Source organism: Aethalodelphis obliquidens, unplaced genomic scaffold, assembly GCF_003676395.1.
Source record: "Aethalodelphis obliquidens isolate GAN/ISIS:26980383/991018 unplaced genomic scaffold, ASM367639v1 scaffold2, whole genome shotgun sequence".
Taxonomy (NCBI): Eukaryota; Metazoa; Chordata; class Mammalia; order Artiodactyla; family Delphinidae; genus Aethalodelphis; species Aethalodelphis obliquidens.
In genome coordinates, this window is record NW_020837946.1 from 8,286,433 (window position 1) to 8,306,199 (window position 19,767).

A 19,767-nucleotide genomic window follows, 5' to 3' on the forward strand; every position below is an offset into this window, starting at 1 on the left:
CTTCCCAACGCATATTATGAGGCCAGTATTACCCTGATATCAAAACTAGACAAGGATATCACAAGAGAAGTCAAACGACAGACTGCTATCTATTATGAATATAGATACATAAATCCTCAAAGAGATACTAGCAAACCAAATCCAGCAACATATGAAAGGGATTACAAATCATGGAGAAGCAGGATTTATCTCAGAAGTTCAAGGGTGGTTTACCATATGAAAACCAGTCAGTGTAATACACCATATTAATAGAATGAAAGACACCCCCCCCACACACACACACATGATCATCTTAATTGATGTAGAAAAGGCATTTGACAAAATTCAACACTTAACAAAGCTGGAAAAGAAGGGAACTTTCTCAAACTGATAATGAGCATCTATGAAGAACCCACAGCTAACATCATACTGGACAGTGAAAGACAAACATTCCCCCTAAGATCAGGAAAAGACAAAGGGTCCACTCTCACCAATTCTATTCAACACTGTACTGGAACTTTTAGCCAGGGCAATTAAACAAGAAAAGGATATAAAAGACGTCTAGATTGGAAAGGAAGAAGTGAAAATATCTCTATTCGCAGATGACATGGTGGTGTATACAGAAAATCCGAAGGAATCCATCACAAAACAAAACAAAGAAACAAAAACTTTTAGAGCTAATAAATGAGTTCAGTAAGGTTATAGGATACAACAAGATCAAAATACTAAAGTCAATTGTATTTCTATACACTAGCACTGAGCAATCAGAAAATAAGATAAACAAAATGAAAAATAGATGAATAGATTTTAATTAACAGAATAAAAAAGGTTTATTGATATAGTTTCTGATTCCACATTGCAGCTAACCTTTAATAAACTATCACTTGTCCAGTTTTGAAGTAGTATCAAAGAAAAATATTTCTATCCCAAAAGGCTATTAAAATACTCCAACAATTTCAACTACATAAATGTATGAGGCTAGATTTTCTTTATATCCTTCAATCAAAACAACATATTGCAACAGGTAGAACCGACAGGCGGATTTGAGAACCCAACTCTTTTCTAATCCAGATATTAAAGAGATTCCTAAAAATAAAATACAATGCTACTCTTCTTAATAGTTTTTTTTGTTTTGGAAAATAATTCTTTAAAAAAATATTTTATTTACATTGACATGAAATGGGTTTATTATTGTCATTTTATTTTATTTTTATTTTTCTGGCTGCACCTTGAGGCTTGTGGGATCTTAGTTCCCTGACCACGGATTGAACCCGGGCTCTGGCACTGAAAGTGCCAAGTCCTAACCACTGGACCACCAGGGAATCCCCTATTATTGTCATTTTAAAATTAATAAGTACATTTTATCAGTTTTATATTCTAATTTAGCAAACACTGACAGGCAAAATACACATAAGCAAAAGCTCTTTGCAATATTCAATAATTTTAAGAGTATAAAAGTGTTCCACAACCAAAAATTTGAGGACAGTTACTTCAAACCTACATAAACATTATATATTTCTTTTACATGTATAAAATATTTAATAATCAAATTTTAGATGAAAAAATGAAATCTTAGAAGAAAATCTAGGTGAGACTACATGTAAAATTTAGGGTTAAGGGAAACCTTAATCAGGATAGAAAACCCAAAGGGTATAAAAGAAAAGCAAAGATATTTGTCTTTAAAATTTTTTTTAAAGATTTATGACAAAAGAAGTTATAAAAATATGTCAGTAAATAAAAGATACATCTTTAAAATAGCTGCAATTAAGGTGAAAAAGGATCAATATCTATAATATATAGAGAATTCACATGAACCGACACGGAAAGACAAACACAATTTTAAAAATAGAGAAAGGATAGGAATGTGAAATTACAGCACAGCAAATCCAAATATCCAATCAAATAAACATAAAGACATTCAAACTCACTACTCAATGGAGATGCAAAATTAAAATGACAATGAGATCCACTTTACCACCATTAGATTGGCAAAAATAAAAAGAGTAATGACACCTATTGCTGGTGGAGATGGAGGGAAAGGCTCCTCTCCTGCTCTGCTAGTGAAATCTGAACTGTTACAGCCTTTCTAAAAAGCAATCTAGAAAAATGCATTACCATTAAAACACACATACACTTCAACGCAGCAACAGAAGCCCACGTAAATAAAAGCACCACTAAATAAGGATATATTTGCAAAGATGTTTACTGCAGCACTGTCTGAAGTAGCAAAGATCGGGAAAACCGCACATGCACAGCATTAAAAGGAATCCCAGCTGCCTTGCTGGTTGACTCAGAGAGATTTCCAGAAGATATTAAGAGGGGAAAAAGGCAACACTGAGGGTGTGTGTGTGTTTGCATCTGTGTGTTATCTCATTTTGTAAAACAAATACTGACAAAAACATCCAGGACTATGGTACATACGTTTGTGTACTTTCTTTGTGTACCTTGTAAGAAAAGTATGAAAGCACATACACATACTAGGTTGTTAATACGGGTTTTGTGGGGGCATCACTGTGGGTCGGGGAGAAGCAAAGGACAAAGCTCATGCTGCCTCCTCTAGAAGATGCCTTTCCTGCCTTCCTGACCACATCCTTCTCTTCAGCAATCCATTCCGCTCACCTTTCACCCTCGGTGAGGCGAAGTGCTGTCAAAACAGCCACTTTCCAGTCTTCTCTGAGGACTCGGAATTTCTGCAGCACTTCTTGTTTCTATCACATTCACGGACCTCTGAGCGCGTATTTATTTTCTATTATTTGCTAACTTTATATGTGTCTCGCAAGAGACAAAATCATGTAGTGGTTAACAGTGTGGACAAGTCAGACCACCTGGGTTTGATTCCTGGCTGCGTCACTTAATTATCAGCTGTGTGAACTTGGCAAGTGACATATTTTCTCTGTTTCCCTGTCTGTGAAATGGAACAATAACGGCACCTATCACCAGGTTCTTGTGAGGAATAAATGGGTAAATAGTAAGTGTAAGGTGCCTAGAACAGTGCCTGGCACTTGGTGATGCTACACAAGCTATTATCAGGGTCTTTATTACCTCACCTATCTAGATTTTAAACTCTTAGAGTCATATTAAACCATAGATACTCTTAAATTTCTTTTGGATCCCTTCCCCATTACTTCCTAGAATAATGTTATTTTAAGGTCCTCAAATATTTGTTGAATAAGCAAGTGAATGGCTCTTAGATTTCAGAAGTCTATAGAGAAAGGAACTGCTGAGCACATGACTGTCACTTTCATGGCAACCAGTAAGTAAATGTCCATGGCTGATCTAACCCAGCCTTTAAACCTATTTTCTTAAGAGGGGAGAATATTTGTCTTAAAATCAATCTTCTGGAATAGCACAGAAAGGCCTTTCATCTCCACTTACAAAGCCACTTATGAGCTAGACACAAGGAACTCGCCTCAAACTGTAAGAAAATGTGAGCCGTTTGTGGTGAGAATACTGGAATCAGGACTCCTTGTGATTCACCATCGACCCTTTGGGAACATATTATCTACGTTTAATATAAAAATAAACTGTATTAGATAATAACACATTTCTTCAAAGCACTAGGTGAGATGCGTTGGAACCCTTAAATTGTTGTTGTCATTTGTCCATTCTCTCCTAGGTACTGTCCAAGCTTATCTAGTGATAGTTTTTTTTCCTCTGGAGCTTTAAATGGTCCAAGAAGAGTATAAGAAGCAATTTAGAAAATAATGAAAACACCTGTCCTTCTGATGCCATCCTCTCTCTCTCCTCCTGCTTTGAATGTTCAACCTTTCCCTCTCAACTGGATCCTTCCCAAACAGCATTTTAACATGCTTAGGTATCTCCCAAATGAAAACAAAACAAAAATGCCCCGTTTAGCCACCATCCAACTCTCTTCCCCTGCTCATAGCCAAATCTGTGGGAAGAGCTGTATGTACTTATTAGCTCCATTCTCTTACTTCCCACCTGCTCCTCAACTGCTCAGTTTGGCTTTTGCCTCATTAGTCTTCAAAAATGCTCAGCAGCCAACCTCCGTCCACTAAATCCAGCGTGCCCTTCCTACTTCTCGCCTCACGTGGTGAGTCTGTAGCCCTGGGCCCTGCTGATCCGGGCCTTTCTTCACCTCTCAGCCACACTTCCTTATCCCCCAGACCTCACTCAGGGAATTTCCCGTGTCAACTAAGAGGGTGTAACTTTCCACACCTTTCCGCTATGTATATATAAGCAGGTATATAATTCATCAGGATGTGTGTTTATAAGTTTGTTTTTTGAAATTGACTCATACTGCTCATGTTACTTTGCAATTTCCTTTTTCCATTTGACGTTATATCCTAGACAGTCTACAAGTCAGAAAAAAACTAACTCTAGTTAACTTTTTATGTTGGTATGTGTATGTATATATATTCAGGCATAACTAAGTAAGTGTTAATACATTAGGACAAGTCGTTACATTTTTAGAAATTAGAGGGAAAAATCAGATTTTGCATCTGGGGATCCTTGAGAGTCTCCAGCGGAGCAGGACCAGTGGCCGAAGTTGCAAGGGCACAGCTTTCAGCTCAGTGTCAGGCAAGGCAGCCATAATTTACCCCGGCCTCCGGCCCCTCCTAGAGCCATTTTACCTTTAGAGGCACTAAGCAGCTAACTGCAAACAGTGGCTTCGTTATCTGCGTTTTGGGTTTAAATAATTTTGCTGTCTCCTTCAAAGTTGTCACCTCGGGATGTGACAGCCACATTCCAACAACAGTGTGACTTGCACGACTGATTTTTGGAGAGTTTCCTGTAGTTTAAGCATCTTTCACTTTCTCCCCACACCCATACCTCCCCCACCCCTGCCCCCAGTTTAAAAAGTAACACCTGGCCTTGGGGAAAGCTGAGTAAAGCAGAGACCTGCTGGCTCCTTCCCAGGTCGTCCTGGCTAGTCCTCCACAGTACGCGTCGGGACCATGACAGAGGGAGAGCCCAGAACCTGCCGACCTGAGCTCATCACAGAGAGTCAAGTTTTGGCCCCAAATGACAGGTCCTTTCCTTATAATTTTCCAGCTAAACCCTTTCAAGAATCTTCTGAAAATTCTAGTTATCACAACAAATATTTTCAAACACTGGCTTCTTAAAATAAAAATATGCATAGAGTAGCAAAAAGTCCAGAAAATTAAAAGATGTCTATATTCCTTCTTTACCATAGACTATATAACTGTAGTTACAGTCGACTATAACTTCCACAGGGAAATTTCCAAAAGTTGAATTCCCATCATTAACAGCTGAACCAAATGAATTTTCCCTTGCAGTACAAAAACAAAGGGGTTAATAGCAATAAAATAAAACCACCCCACAGTGATAACAGATAGAGGGGAAAAACAGATCTTGAGGGGAGCTTTTTTTGGACAAAAAGTTATTGGAATTAAATAATTAAGATATTAACTCGGGGCTTCCCTGGTGGCACAGTGGTTAGGAGTCTGCCTGTCGGTGCAGGGGACACGGGTTTGTGCCCCAGTTCGGGGGGGATCCCGCATGCCGCGGAGCGGCTGGGCCTGTGGGCCATGGCCACTGGGCCTGTGCATCCGGAGCCTGTGCTCCGCGGCGGGAGAATCCACAGCAGCGAGAGGTCCGCGTACAGCAAAAAAAAAAAAAAAAAAAAAAAGATATTAACTCAAAGTATAATATAAAAGAGTGCTGAAGGGCGAGACACACAGGTGGTGTCTCTTCACGGTCCTGAGAAGGCCAGTGAGTCAGGGAGCTGGGTTCTCTCCAGGGTCGGCAAACAATGGCCTGTGGTCGTTAGGCCAGTAAACTAAGAAGGATTTTCACATTTTTAAATGTTTGAAAAAAATTTTTAATGACACATAAAAATCATATGAAATTCAAACTTCAGGACACATTAAAAAAAAAAGGTTTATGGGAACACAGCCACGTTCAACCATTCATGTATTGTCCACGGCTACCTTGTGTTACAATGGGTGGATCTGGGTGGATGAAACTGACAGTGCGGCCTGCAAAGCCTAAAATATTTACTAGCTTCCTCTTTAGAGAAGAAGTCTGCTGACCCCTGTTGTAAACCAGATTTTACTGCCGTCAGCTGTGTGTGACCTTAGGCTGGCCTCCTCCCTTCTCTGGATCCACCTTTGTAAAGGAAGGGGCCTGGACAAGGTGCTGGCTAGTTCTGGAAGTCCAGAACTGCAGGGAGCAGGGGTGCCCGCTGCTGCCGCCTACAGCCCATTAGGAAAATGGCAGGCAGGAGGCTGGCTGCAGAGGGACCATAGCTCACAGATCTGTCCTCATTGGTGGAGCCGTCCTTGTTGGTGGAGGGCTCTTAAATGAACTGTCTCCCCTAACTGATGCCATCAATGAACAAAAACCTGGCTTCTACACACCTTTTACATGGACAGACCACAACTCCAAAGAACAACTCATCTTCCAGCGTTCACTTCGGGAATAAATGCTCCCCACAACATAGAGGGAATGCAAATCACTTATTACCACAGAGAACAAGAGAGGACAGCCATGTATGGGTTTTTTAGGTCTGAAGGAAAAATAATGAAATAGCTTGTCATGTGAAAATCCACCTACAGCCCATGAGTCACCATTCTCTACACCACCTCACAGGACTCACTCAGACGCCCTTGTTCTGAACCTTCACGCTCTAAAAAACCAGGTAAGCCGATTTTTTTCACAGCTGAGGTAACCCACACCACAGGAATGCAAATGACAGGGTAAAGTGGTAGGTTCTGCCAGCTCTGAACCAAGCCCCGGACTCCCACCCTGGAGATTCTCCCGGGGAGCTTCCAGGCCCAACGCTCACACCCACGAGGAAGACAGGGGAGGTTCACGCCCCCTTCAGGGCAAAAGACTCAGCGCAAGACCGGTCATCTTTCAGCCTCCCATCAACCCAAGTGCCACAGAGTGTGGCCTCTCCATGCTGGCTGCAACGAGCCCACCAAGGTGCGGCCACAGTCTCCAGACACGCCACCCGCAAGTCCTCCCACCCTGCAGCCGCGTGTGGGTGGAGTCTAACTGCCACCCCCACCCCCACCCCCGACTGGTCTGGTCTTGGCACATGCCCCGAGCAGAACGCAGCGTAAGTGATGTTCTGAGGCTGCTGAGCCCACACAAGGACTGGAAGCTTTCCCTTCTTTCCCCTTGGAGACCGGCCCCCAACCAATAAGGCAGTCCCGGGATGGACCACTAAGTGATTACAGGCCACGTGGAGAGGGGCTGTGGCAGCCGCGATGCCAGCTCAGACGTGGAGAAGAGCCACTGACACCCCAAGAGAGACCAGCAGAAAACCACCCAGCTGAGCTCTAGCTGACCCACACAATTGTGAGAAGTAACGTAGCAGGGACTGAAAGCTCCGTTTCTGGACTAACTTTCCAAGGCGAGGAAGAGACTCAGAATAGTTGGCCGGAGTTTTCTATGTGGTGTCAAGAGCCTCTAACTTACTTCATCATCTTCGTCTTCGTCATCATCAGATTCAAGAACACCGTCCAGTAGCTCTTCTACAAAGAAAAAAATCAATGAATAACTGCAACCACAGTTGGGAGCCTTGGTCAACAAACTCCTTCAGCTGCTGCAGAGACAGGTAAACGCAGCCTGTGAGCCCCCGGGGCCAGAGCACCTGACCTGCTCAGCACCTTCCTTATTATCACTCATTGCTTGAACAGACGACATGAAAGTAAAGAAAGCCGGAGAGAAGAGGAAAGGAGATCAAACAGGAAATAGGAGGACAGAAGGAAACAAAGGCGCTGAAGACACTGTCCAGCACACTTAGGAAGGCGGCAGATGCACCTAGACTTAACCAAACCCCAAAACCATTTCCTAGAAGGGAATCTGTAGAAACGCCAGGACTCCCGTTGTCCTCGACGCAGCCCTCATTCTGAAGGGAAGGACTCCACTGACCCGGCTGGACCGAAGCCAGCAGGTCACTCACAGGGCTCGCGGGCCTACCGTGGGCTGTGCCGTTGTCGTGGAAGCTACTTTGCATACTGGAGGATGTTGTGTCACCTGCATCTGGGCTGAAGCTTAATTACCCAACTTCTATGCCCTCCCAGCCCCTGAACAGCACTGCTCCTTCCCACCTTTGGTAAGTGGCTTTCACAGTGAGGAGGTTGCTATATTTACCAATTGTAAATTAAACCTTTCTTCTTCAAATATGGAAAGGCCTTTTTTTTTTTTTTTGAATCTCAGCTATTTCATGAGGCCACAGGCTAGTCCAGCCACACTGCCCCCTCCCCTGAGCCTGTGGGCTCAGACTCAACCTACTTTCGGAACAATGTGCAGTCCTGTGAACTCAAGTCCCTTACGAGCCTCAGCTCCTCCTCTCCGGGAGGACGGGGACACGAGCCCTGCTTCCCACACTGCTCCCTGGGCTGTGGGCCCAACAACAGGGCACTTGAGTTACCAGCATCCCTTCTTTCCTGAGGGCCCTCCGGGAAAGCCAGCTCCGCCTTGCTCTGCCCAGTGACCAGTCAGGTCGCCCTGCCCTCTCTTTGGCGACCAGCTGGTATCTGCCGGTCCCCCTTGCTGAGCGCTGGAGTCACGGACAAAACTCCCTGCTGCTGCTGGCCATTCACTTCCACTTGTCACGTCACCAGGCCGGGAGTTCCCCTTAGGCTTCTCCAGAGCAGTCCTTCCCCTCCTGTGGGGTTAAAGTTCTAAAATACATGGGAATTTTTGTCCTTGAGGACCTTAAACTCCACTAGAAAACGAGTGCTAGAGGATTGAGATGGACTTGAATTAAGATAACCCATGTACATGTTTTCATGTTCACTAAAATAAAACAAGAAAGTCGATACTTTAAAAAAAAGATTGTTAAATCTAGAACTAGATTTACTAGTTTAAGATTCACCTATCTTAAACCAGTAAATGTCTCACAACTCCCACTCGGCTATCAACTCCCCCTTGAGGAGGAAGACTGGACTGGATGGAAACTCTCCAGCTCTCCCTCCTCTAGGTTTAAGCATGATGCTTGTAGATTCATTTTGCCTTGATAGCTGTTGACAGGTGTCCTAAGGTATTTATGTGTATGTATCTGGTCCTCCACCCAAATATTCAATGACTTTCTAATTTTGCTTCAAAGTAGCAGACTCCTGGGTAATCGTCTCTGGAGTCCTGCCACTGTCCTATGAATACAGAACAGCTTCTGTGCTTGAAATGAAGAAGAACCACTGTAGGCACTCCATTGAAACTGGACCTTCCGGAGCTGAGCAGGTAGACCCCACGTCTGTCCTGAACACACAAGGTTGTAAGGCCTTGGCTCCGCGCAGGACAACTTCTTGCTAAAGCACATCCCTTACAGAAACGTAGACTGACCCCTCGTCCTCACATTCGTTAGCGTGCCGGTCCAAGGGCCAGCTTTATGTAAGAGGAAGAGATGTTTTCTTGGCCAGAGAGACAAGACACACTGCTTTCTGGCTGCCTGGGAGGAGGGAAGACTGACAAGGAAATAGAGGTGAGTGTGTCTTGATAGACCGACTGAAACAGAGTCAGCCTTGAAGGTTCCCAACCCAAACCTGACCCTGACGCTGCGGAGGACTCCTGGCCTGGGAGGGAGGTCTCGGCATAGCTAGTGACCTCAGAGCAGATAGGCAACAACTTTTCCCAGCATTCCCCTGCCTTCCCAAACTGTGGCCTACATAGAGAAGGTTAGGGAGTAACCTTGGTCAGGACTAAGGTTAGGTTTTATTTCCTTTTGTTATTTTTTTCAATATGCCCGCCTAGCAGAATGGAAGTGCAAAGTCAGAAATGCAGTAGCTGCAGAAAATACACATCTGTTCCTTCCCCACCTGAATCCGGGATGAATTATACTTGCTCCATAAAAACCAAAGGGGAGGACATTCAAGTGGAAATGGGCCCCCAGCCTGAAGGCAGCCAAGGTTTAACCTCACCGGCTGCTCTCCTGGCCGCCTCCTGTTGATGGGGAGCCCTCTAACCCCCTCCTTCTGCCTCTCCATTTCTGTGTCCCTCCGAGGCAGGGCTGCACACTGGAATCACCTGGGAGTTTTAAACACTATTCGTACCTGGGGCTCCTCCAGAGATTCTGATCTAATTGGCATGGGGTGCTACCTTGGGGGTTTTCTAATCTCCCCAGGTGACTGCCCTGTGCAGCCCTAGCTGTGAGCCAGGAGCTGGGAGAGCCACCTGTGGGCTTCCTCCAGTGAAGGGCTTCAGGCATTTCCCTTTTGCTCGGCCTTGGTCAAGCTGCTGCCTTGGGATCAGAGATCAGGAGATTCATTTTTTACCTGCGTTCGTGTGAGGAACAAAATCTGTGCACTTGGACTTTCAGTGATGTGGACAAGGGCGTGCAGAAAGACGTAAGTGACGAGCTTGACCCTGGATGCTGGCAGTGCCAGGCGCCTCTGGCTTGTGCACAAGTCAGGATCAAGGCATCAGGGGGCCACAGAAAGAGCTAAGGGCGTCCCCACCACCCGGTCCCATCCGAGGCTTCCTTTACCTTCCTTTCCTGCTTATTATGGGATGTGGGTGGTCACAGTAATGGAAGGAAGGGGATCACATCCTCCCACGTTGCTGGTTGGCAACATGAATTCTTCTGGAGCGAATGAACGTGGGAGGACGAGGGCCTTTTCCACGGTGGTGCCGTAAAGATTGGCATCTGTTTTCATTATCTGACCCTCGGACCCTGGGACGGCCGCCCTAGTGGTCTGGGGGAAATAATTAGGAGGGGGAGGCCCACATAAAGAGAACTTCCAGTTAAGGAAGGGTTTCTGCAACAGCTTTTGAGCTCTTCTTGTTGACTATAAGCCAAAAGTGTGATGAGAGACTATCGATCATGGGACAAAGTGGCCTTGGCTACCTGGCTGAACTTCCATTTGTGGGTTCACTTGGGTCTCCCCACCTCCCTTAAGGCCTCTTGAATGAATTCTAAGACATGACAAGCCCCTCTAAGAAAGCCCACATGTCCTTCTAGCATATGTGAAAGATTCAAAGGATACATAATAGATTCTTGCCTTAAACAGACCTGAATGAAGCTGCTTGATGATAAATTCAATCTGGCGGATCATTTCAGCATTGCCTTCTTTGATGAAGCAGCAAAGGATGTCTTCCATTCCCTAGAAGCATTGGAGAGAGTAAGAGTTAACATTTCAGTTTTGGGGGGAAACTACTTTTCAATGGAGTAGTTTCACCTAATCAAAAAAAAACACCAGGGCTTCCCAGGTGGCGCAGTGGTTAAGAATCCGCCTGCAAATGCAGGGGACACGGGTTCGAGCCCTGGTCCGGGAAGATCCTACATGCCGGGGAGCAACTAAGCCTGTGTGCTACAACCACTGAGCCTGCGCTCTAGAGCCTGAGAGCCACAACTACTAAAGCCCTCGAGCCTAGAGCCCGTGCTCCACAACAAGAGAAGCCACTGCAATGAGAAGCCCGCACAACCCAACGAAGACCCAATGCAGCCAAAAGTAAATAAATTAATTAATTTAAACAAACAAAAAGAACCAAAAACCAAAAAACTTGTTTTTCAGGAGGAAGGGATGTATGCACAATAAAAATCCTCTGCTCAGTTCTAAACATTCTTTTTGTTGTTTTTACAATTCACAAGGAAATTACTTTATTCTTGGTTGACTATCTGACCTAATCATAACACATTTATTTTTAAAAAAGCTATCGTAAAATTTTACTGTGTAAGTCCTCCTTTGAGCTTTGGCAGTATGTTGTTTGGGGAGGTGGTTTCGCTCCCATGTTTTCCCTGTAGTTATACACTGCCTACTGGATTTTAGGGCCAAAAATGGTCTTTGGAAAGTAAAACCACATGTTCAGAGAAGTCAAAGAACAAATAGAACCTCTTTTTAAACAGCCATCGTTCTTTTTCTATCAAAATAATTATAAAGTCATTACAGTGTGTATTATTTACTACAAAACACTGACATCAGCATTTTCAGTTCTGACTAACAGAATTCCAGGGACATGTAGAGGTAAGATGCTGACTTGACCATAAATGTCTGTTTCTCCTCCTTCCTCTTTTCTGTGGGACTTGAATGTATGGTTGGAGCTGATGAGGCCTTCTTACCCCCACGAGGGGAAAGTGTATCTGATGTTGAACCCAAAGCAGAGGGAGCAGAGTACAGAGGTGCTGGTAGAGAAACAGATCAAGTGACACGCGAATCCTGCTCGAGCTGTGCCTGAGGCTTGCGCCGGAAGCTTCTGCCTGGACTTTTCAGTTACCGGAGCCAGTGAGCTCCTGTTTAGGTAGGGCAGCTTGGAATCAACAGCTCTAACTGAATCAAAGCAGAAGCGCCCAGTGCACGTTTGAACACGGTGAGTCCCCATCACCTAAAGCAGAGCATTACCTTCTAGAAAGGTAAAATCTGGATTGTAGTTCTCGTTTCCCCATAAACTAGCTATGTGACCTTGGTCAAATTACTTAACTCTTCCCAGCCTTTTTCCTCAACTATAAAATAAGGATGGCAACTCAAGTGGACACGAGATCTTTAAAGGATATAACTGGGTGTTGGTTATGTAAATATGTATATTTGTCAAAATGCGTTGAACTGTATATGTAAGGCTTGTGCATTTCACTGTTCATAATTATACCTAAAAAAAAGCAAGAAAAAGCATCTAGTCTGACGACTGGCACACAGGAGATGCTTAATAAATGGCTGAGACTGTGCTTGCTGTGTCTGGTAGGGGTTTCTGGCTCAGAAGAGAGAGCTGGTAGCTGAAGCAAGGGAGCAAACAAGGTTCCCGGTGGCCCCAGAGTGAGAAGAGAAGAGGGTTAGGACAGAACCTTGGAGAACCTTTAGGTGTCTCCTGTTTTCCGCTATGATCAGTAATGCTGTGATGACTATTTTCATACATGAATCTTTGTTCACGTTTTTGTATGGAGCTTCAGAAGTGGAATTACTGGGCAAAGAATATTAATGTTTTTGAGGACTGTTATACATATTGTCAAATTGCTTTCTAAAAATGCCGTATCAATTTATCCTCTCAGTAAGATTTCCACACTAATTTTTTTTTTCAATAAATTTATTTATTTATTTATTTCTGGCTGCGTTGGGTCTTTGTTACTGCGTGCAGTCTTTCTCTAGTTGCGCTGAGCGGGGGGCTACTCTTCGTTGCGGTGCACGGGCTTCTCACTGTGGAGGCTTCTCTTGTTACAGAGCACGGGCTCTAGAGCGCAGGCTCAGTAGTTGTGGCACACGGCCCTAGGTGCTCCGCGGCACGTGGGATCTTCCTGGACCAGGGCTCGAACCCATGTCCCCCTGAATTGGCAGGTGGATTCTTAACCACTGCGCCACCAGGGAAGCCCTCCACATTAATTTTGAAAGGCCCACACATGATGGGATGCCATGGAATACAGCAGACAGGCTTACCAACTGTAATGGACAACCGTTACACTTGTAGCTGATGAACACTTTTAAAAGAGCTTCTCTACAACGTGTTCATTTCCCAAGGCCGCAGCCAGCATGTTAGCATTCCCAGGCCCCCTTCAGCCAGGGTGCAGGCAGATGACCTAGGTCCTGCCAATCAAATGCACCCATGTGAGACTGATTCCGAAGTGGGCAATGTGAAGAATCAGGCACACGGGGAACACACATCTTTGTGACGGTTGGGCAGGCGGCATCCCGCCCTTCAGGGACAGCAGAGCAGAGTTTCTGGCATTGCGGTGTGAGCCTGGGCCCAGGGCATTGGTGCAAGGCACAGTGGGGATATCACTGGAGCAGCCCCGTGGAGCGTGTGGGCATTTCTCCTGGCTCTGTGGCTTCTGAGCCCGGTTCCCTGGTTCTCCCAGAGACTCCGAGAGCCTTGACAGAGCATCTGGTCTGCTCCAGCCCAGGGCGCAATGTTTGGCTGGGGTTTCGATCCCAGGGAAGAGCTCCTGGCCGACAATTACTCCAGCCCTGGGTGCAGGAGGCCTTGGGGTAGCAGTAGGGTGGCCCTCTTGATCGCATCTGCTCTCCGGCCCCAGACCTTGGTGGTCTCTTAAAGTTCAAATGGGCCTCAGGGCACGCATGTATCTTTTTCTCCTTTTTTTTTTTTTTTTTATTGTTGGTATTACTTTAAGACCACTATAGTGGCATTTGGTACTAATCTAATTTTTATGTATTCTCTCTCATTTTCCACAAGCACACAAATGTTTTTTACACAGTTGCAAACAGAGTTATTATAATGTCATATTCTGCTTTTATCCCTCATTACACAATGAAGTTCCCATACTGTCTCATACTGCTTTTCTTAATTATCATCCTCAATAGCTACTAATACTGTGAGCAAAAGCACCACAATTTCATTAGCAATTCCTCTATTACCAGACATCTATGTTCTGGTTTTTCACTATTATAAAGATATTGAACTGAGCCCTGTCATGCCCAGAGCTCTCCTCTGCATCAGTGACCAGAGGAAAATGAATGAATCCAAAATATGGAGGTTTCCATAATTTATCACATACACTGCTGAACTTCCTTCCAAAAGGACTGTGCTGACACACACCCGGCACGGTCTCAACGTCAGTTCCGTCACCTCCTCCCTGGCTTTGCGTGTGAGCAGATGTTAGGGCGGTGAGATTATGGATAATGTTCTCCTCACTGTCTGGTTTCCTTTATTACTGTTATATAACGAAGGAAAAGGATGTAATACCCTCCATCAATCTAAAAACCTCTTCAAGGATAAGAGTGAAATGAGAGGAAATCTCAGGGTTTTAGAAAGACTCTGTTGAAGCCATATCCTCCTTTAGAGGCGTCTCTTACAGATAAGTAGGTAACTACTTAGGTGAAGTGTCCAGAAGCTTCCTCCATTTGCTTACGACTTTGATCCCTGTTAAAATGCCAGAGGGAAGCGTATGCCACTTACACCTCTATCTAAGTGGTCTACGTTTTCTTTTCAAAGTCGGTAATTCAGAGGCTGTCTAGAAACTTATGTCAGAAACTATAAAGGAAGATATTAATGGATTTAACTATAATTAAAGCTGTCATATAACCAAAGCCCCATAAGTAAAACACCAATGAAAAATTGGGGAAACATTTGTGATATATGTCAAAAGATTAATAGCCCTAATTTCCCTTGCGACTTCTTTGATCCAGAGGCAACTTAGAAGCGAGTGGCAGCCAGGCTCCATGGACGAACCCCCCGCCCGGGCCGTCCCTCCCACACCGCACCCGAGCCGGTCCCGTGACCACTTCTCAGATTGGGTCATAGAGGAGACTGTGGCTGCTGTCTTGCTCACTCTCTGACTCTCTAGGATCCCTCAGGGAGAAGCCAGCTGCCATGTGGAGAGAAGCCCTATGCAGCAGTCCCCTGGCAAGGAAACGAGGTCCCCAGACAACAGCCAGCACGAGAGCGAGCTTGGAAGCGGATCCTTGTGCCCTCGGCTCCCCGGCTGAAGTCTTCACTAAAATCACAGGAGAGACTCTTGGCCAGCACCACGCAGCTAATCTGCTCCCCAACATCTGTCCTATAGAAACTGTGAGGCAGTCATTTTTTTTTTTTTGAGGCAGTTTTTTTTTATAAGCCATTAAACTTTGGGGTAATTTTTTATGCAGCAATAGAAAACGAATTCAACTGTGCTGCTTAATTTCCAAACCTTTGCGGATTTCCTAGATGCCTCATTATTATGTTTATGTTTTCCATCATTATTGATTCAACCCTTTTCTGCCCATTCCCTCTCTCCCCTCTCCTTCTGGGGCTCCAATGACAGGCGTGTGAGACCTCAGGATACTGCTGCACAGGGCTCTGAGGCTGTCCCATTCTTCCATCTCTTTTCGCTCTGGCCTGGATGATCTCTAAGGGCCGCCCCCCTCGTGTCCGACAACAGTGAGTCTCTTTTCGCCACTTGGTGCCTGTCCCCTTCCTGCCCTTAAGTCCGCCTTCTCCACCCCTGTGCCCTGGATGTCTGCCATTCTTGCTTCTGGACTCCACATCACCTCTGTTCTTTCTTTTTCTTCAACCTACATGTTTTCTGCCTTGTTCTCTGCCTTGGTTGACAATTCCTCTCTTTGACCTGAATGACCATAATGCAGAATTTAATCAAGTTTATCTTCCCCTATTCTGTATTGAAAAAGCAGATTTCTTTTTCTCTTTAAAAGCAGTAGGCAGGGCTTCCCTGGTGGCGCAGTGGTTGAGAGTCCGCCTGCCGATGCAGGGGACACGGGTTCATGCCCTGGTCCGGGAAGATCCCACATCCCACACGCCGCGGAGCGGCTGGGCCCATGAGCCATGGCCGCTGAGCCTGCGCATCCGGAGCCTGTGCTCCGCAACGGGAGAGGCCACAACAGTGAGAGGCCCGCGTACGGCAAAAAAAAAAAAAAAAAAAGCAGTAGGCAATTAAGTTTCATTGTTTACCGTGACCACACAGAATGGATCTTAAATAAGTTTTTGTCTCTGGCATAACTGCTGATGTAACTGTAGATGACCCATTAGAAGATTTAGTAATTCTTCTAAGTAAGCAAAGCCAAGTGGAAGAACATGCTTCATTGGTCTCAAACTGAATTTAGCCTGTGTTTTGATGATGGAAATATATTTAATCCCTTCATTCTAAGCATTTAATACGCACACACGGTTTCACATGTCGTAAGGAAAAAGGACAAAACTCCAATAGTTTTGATTAGATCTAGAAACGTTGGTCATCTCAAAAGATGCTAATCACCTGAGGTTTGTTTTATGCTTCCAATATAAACACTAAAGTAAACACATTAAATATTCAGTTAACTCTTTTCCAACCAGACAGTTTTATCAGTTTTATCTGTTCCAGCTGGTTGCTATCAGAATGCCTGCAGATTAGAGGAGTGCTTTGATTGCCCCAGGTCTCACGGCTACAATTCCTCCAGGAAGCCTGGAGGTGAATTTGGGTGATGATTTTCTCCGTTTCATCATTTTCTTGCTAAGTTTCTCCTACTATGAAATCCACAAGCATTCCCAAAGCCCCCAGTTAAAATGAGTCACTTAAATTTTTAAAAATGTCTACAACTTTCCAAAAAATAAACCTTCTAGGAACTTCCGACGCTGTGGTTCTTAATCCTGTCGGCTGGGATCCCTTGAGAATCTGATAAAAACCACAAACTCTCTCCCCAGAAAACTGCAAATATGTATTTGGGATACAATTTCAGGGAGTTCAGAAGCTATCTGAAGCCCTTCCCTGGGGCCCCATCAGGAACCCCTTATTCTAATAGCCTCTGAACGTGGCCCTGACAGAAGCTGACCAATCCACAGCACGTTTTCTTACCATTGCTCTTGCTTCTTCACGAATGGATGGAATAGAAAGGATGCTGTACAGAGCTCCATTCACATATGGCTGTATCTTTAAGGGGAGAAAAAACAGTCATTTTCAGGTTCTCAAATACCATACAACTCAGACATCACACACTACCCTTGAGAACAGCCTGGCTGGCGAGCACTGCCACCTTCACAGCTCCCTGAGCTCCAGGATGCAGGTCTCCAAATGACAGACATCTCCACTGGCACAGCCCAGGGCAACAGCTAAAACTAAGAGTTCAAAACCAAGGGCATCATTCTCTCCCAAAGTTTACTCCCGTTACATGTCATTGCTAAATTAATGTCATCCTGATGACTCAGGCTAGAACCTTTGGAGGCATCACTGATTCCTCTCTCTTCTTACCCTCCAATGTTGGGTCTCCAAGCCATCTTTAGTGGGAACCCATCTTTTCCATAGGTGCCGCTACAGTCCTTGTTCAGACATCATCGGCCATGACGTAGGCTACATGAGACCTCCAAAAGGGTCTCTCTGCCTTCTATGTTCACCCTTTAACCCATATCATTGCCAAGATTCTACAGCATGGGCCAAATCATCCCTCCCCCGACCTCGGGAACCTTCTGTAGAAACTACCTGGAAAGTCCTAACTCCTTATTGTAGGACACAGGGCCCTTCAAGGTTTGGCCTCTATATCATCTTCCTCTGCTCCTTCCTTCCGGCCACTTGAAATTCACACTACACAGATTCCACTTAAGGGACTGCCCCCTGCCCCCCCGACGGCACGCTGTGACATGCCCTGGCCTGGTTCTAGCAGCTCATCTTGCTGGGAATGCTCTTCCCATATATGTCTATCTGGAAACCTATGGTTCATCCTTTAAAACTCAGCTCAGGGGCTTCCCTGGCAGTCCAGCGGTTAAGACTCCATGTTTCCAATGCAAGGGGTGCGGGTTCAATCCCTGGTCAGGGAACTAAGATCCCACAGGCCGCACAGTGTGGCCAAGAATAAATAAATACATAAATAATTAAAAAATAAAACTCAGGGGCTTCCCTGGTGGCGCAGTGGTTGAGAGTCCGCCTGCCGATGCAGGGGACACGGGTTCATGCCCCGGTCCGGGAAGATCCCACATGCCGCGGAGCGGCTGGGCCCGTGAGCCATGGCCGCTGAGCCTGCGCGTCCGGAGCCTGTGCTCCGCAATGGGAGAGGCCACAGTGGTGAGAGGCCCGCGTACCGCAAAAAAATAAAAAAATAAAAAAATAAAACTCAGCTCAGACGTGCCTCAGAGGAAGCCTTTCCTAAGCCCCCAGACAGGCTGCTCTGCTCCCTGTACATACCTCCCTCCGCTTCTGCGCTGGATTCAGTATTTATTTATTTATCTGCTGCACTGCGCGGCTTGCAGGATCTCAGTTCCCTGACCAGGGATTAAACCTGGGCCACGGCAGTGAAAGCCCAGAATCCTAACCCCTAGGCCACCAGCTAACTCCCAGGATTTGGTATATTTTTAAACTTATACTTATGTCTCTCCATGAGCTCTTCAGGGCCAGGACCCATGTTTTACTCACATAAGTAACCCTAACATCAAGCCAGACAGGACATGGTACATGGCAGCCGCCTGATAAACGGGTTTTCCCTTTCGGGTGGACTGCATGCTACACACACTCTCCGCAGCAATGGGGGAGGTCTCATTTCCCACCACCCTTTTCCAGAACTGGATTTATTACCACTTTTCATTTCTGCTAATCTAATGGGTAAGAGAAGACATCCTATAGTTGTGTTTATTTTCGTTTCCCTGACTACTAGCAAAATTGAAGATCTTTTCATATTTACAGACCATCAAGATTTACTGTTCTGTAAACTGTCCATTTATACGCTTTGTCCTTTTTCTCCTGTTGGCTTTTTCTCTGTTTGACTCTTAACGTATATCAAGAGCCGGCTAAAGAGGGCAGATCTTTGTGGAGGTTTTGGCTTCAGGTGCAAAGTGATGTCATGGTTTCCACAAAGGCATTTGTAGAAAGCGGGGGAGAGAATAATCATAGCGTGTGTTAGCTGATCCAGACCTCTATTTTATTTAAAAAGGGCTTGCCTCCCATTGGCTAGAACACCACACGGATGAGAGCAGAAGCCAGGACGGCCATCCTGCGGACAGTTCTGCAGGACTCTGACCCAAGACTGACATATGGGGGGGGCCAGCAGTGACGAGTGTCTATGCCCCAGGGAAGCTCCGGCTCGGGCCCTTGAGGGGGAAGTGCAGCCACGTCCACTGAGGATGGCTGTGGCACAGAGAGGTGAAGGCAAGCAAACAGGGCACCCCTGGGGGACTGGATAAGTGAAACGGCAGGGCTGCCAACAAGGGGCTGCTGTACAGCAGTGAGAATTAAGGACCTAGGCGTACAGAAAGCAACAGAGAAAGGTCCTAAAGACACAGTGAAAATGGAAGAAAAGGATGAGATCTAGAGGGCAATGTTATTTATACAAATTGAGCACACCCATAATATTAAATATATTTTCATGTTACATACGTGTCCATGGACATATATTAAACCCAACAGAGGAGTGTCAACATGGGGGGAGGAGTGAAGCAGGGGGAGATGACCAGGAGGAAAAAATAACCCCCGGGAGGGAGCAGTACAGGCCAGCGAACGGCAGTTGTGCTCACAAACGG

The 19,767-nt window shown here is 45.4% G+C and overlaps 1 protein-coding gene across 6 annotated transcripts in view; it reads right to left on the minus strand.

The window, feature by feature from the left end:
* Positions 1–19,767, minus strand: part of ARMC9 (armadillo repeat containing 9) — a 138,676-nt gene that overhangs the window by 58,182 nt on the left and 60,727 nt on the right. For all 6 annotated transcript variants that reach the window (XM_027118646.1, XM_027118627.1, XM_027118635.1 and 3 more), the window contains 3 exons: positions 17,120–17,194; positions 10,925–11,015; positions 7,390–7,445 (listed from right to left, as the gene is read on the minus strand). In XM_027118646.1, the coding sequence (XP_026974447.1) occupies positions 7,390–7,445; positions 10,925–11,015; positions 17,120–17,194 (222 nt within the window). The remainder of the gene's footprint in view (positions 1–7,389; positions 7,446–10,924; positions 11,016–17,119; positions 17,195–19,767) is intronic.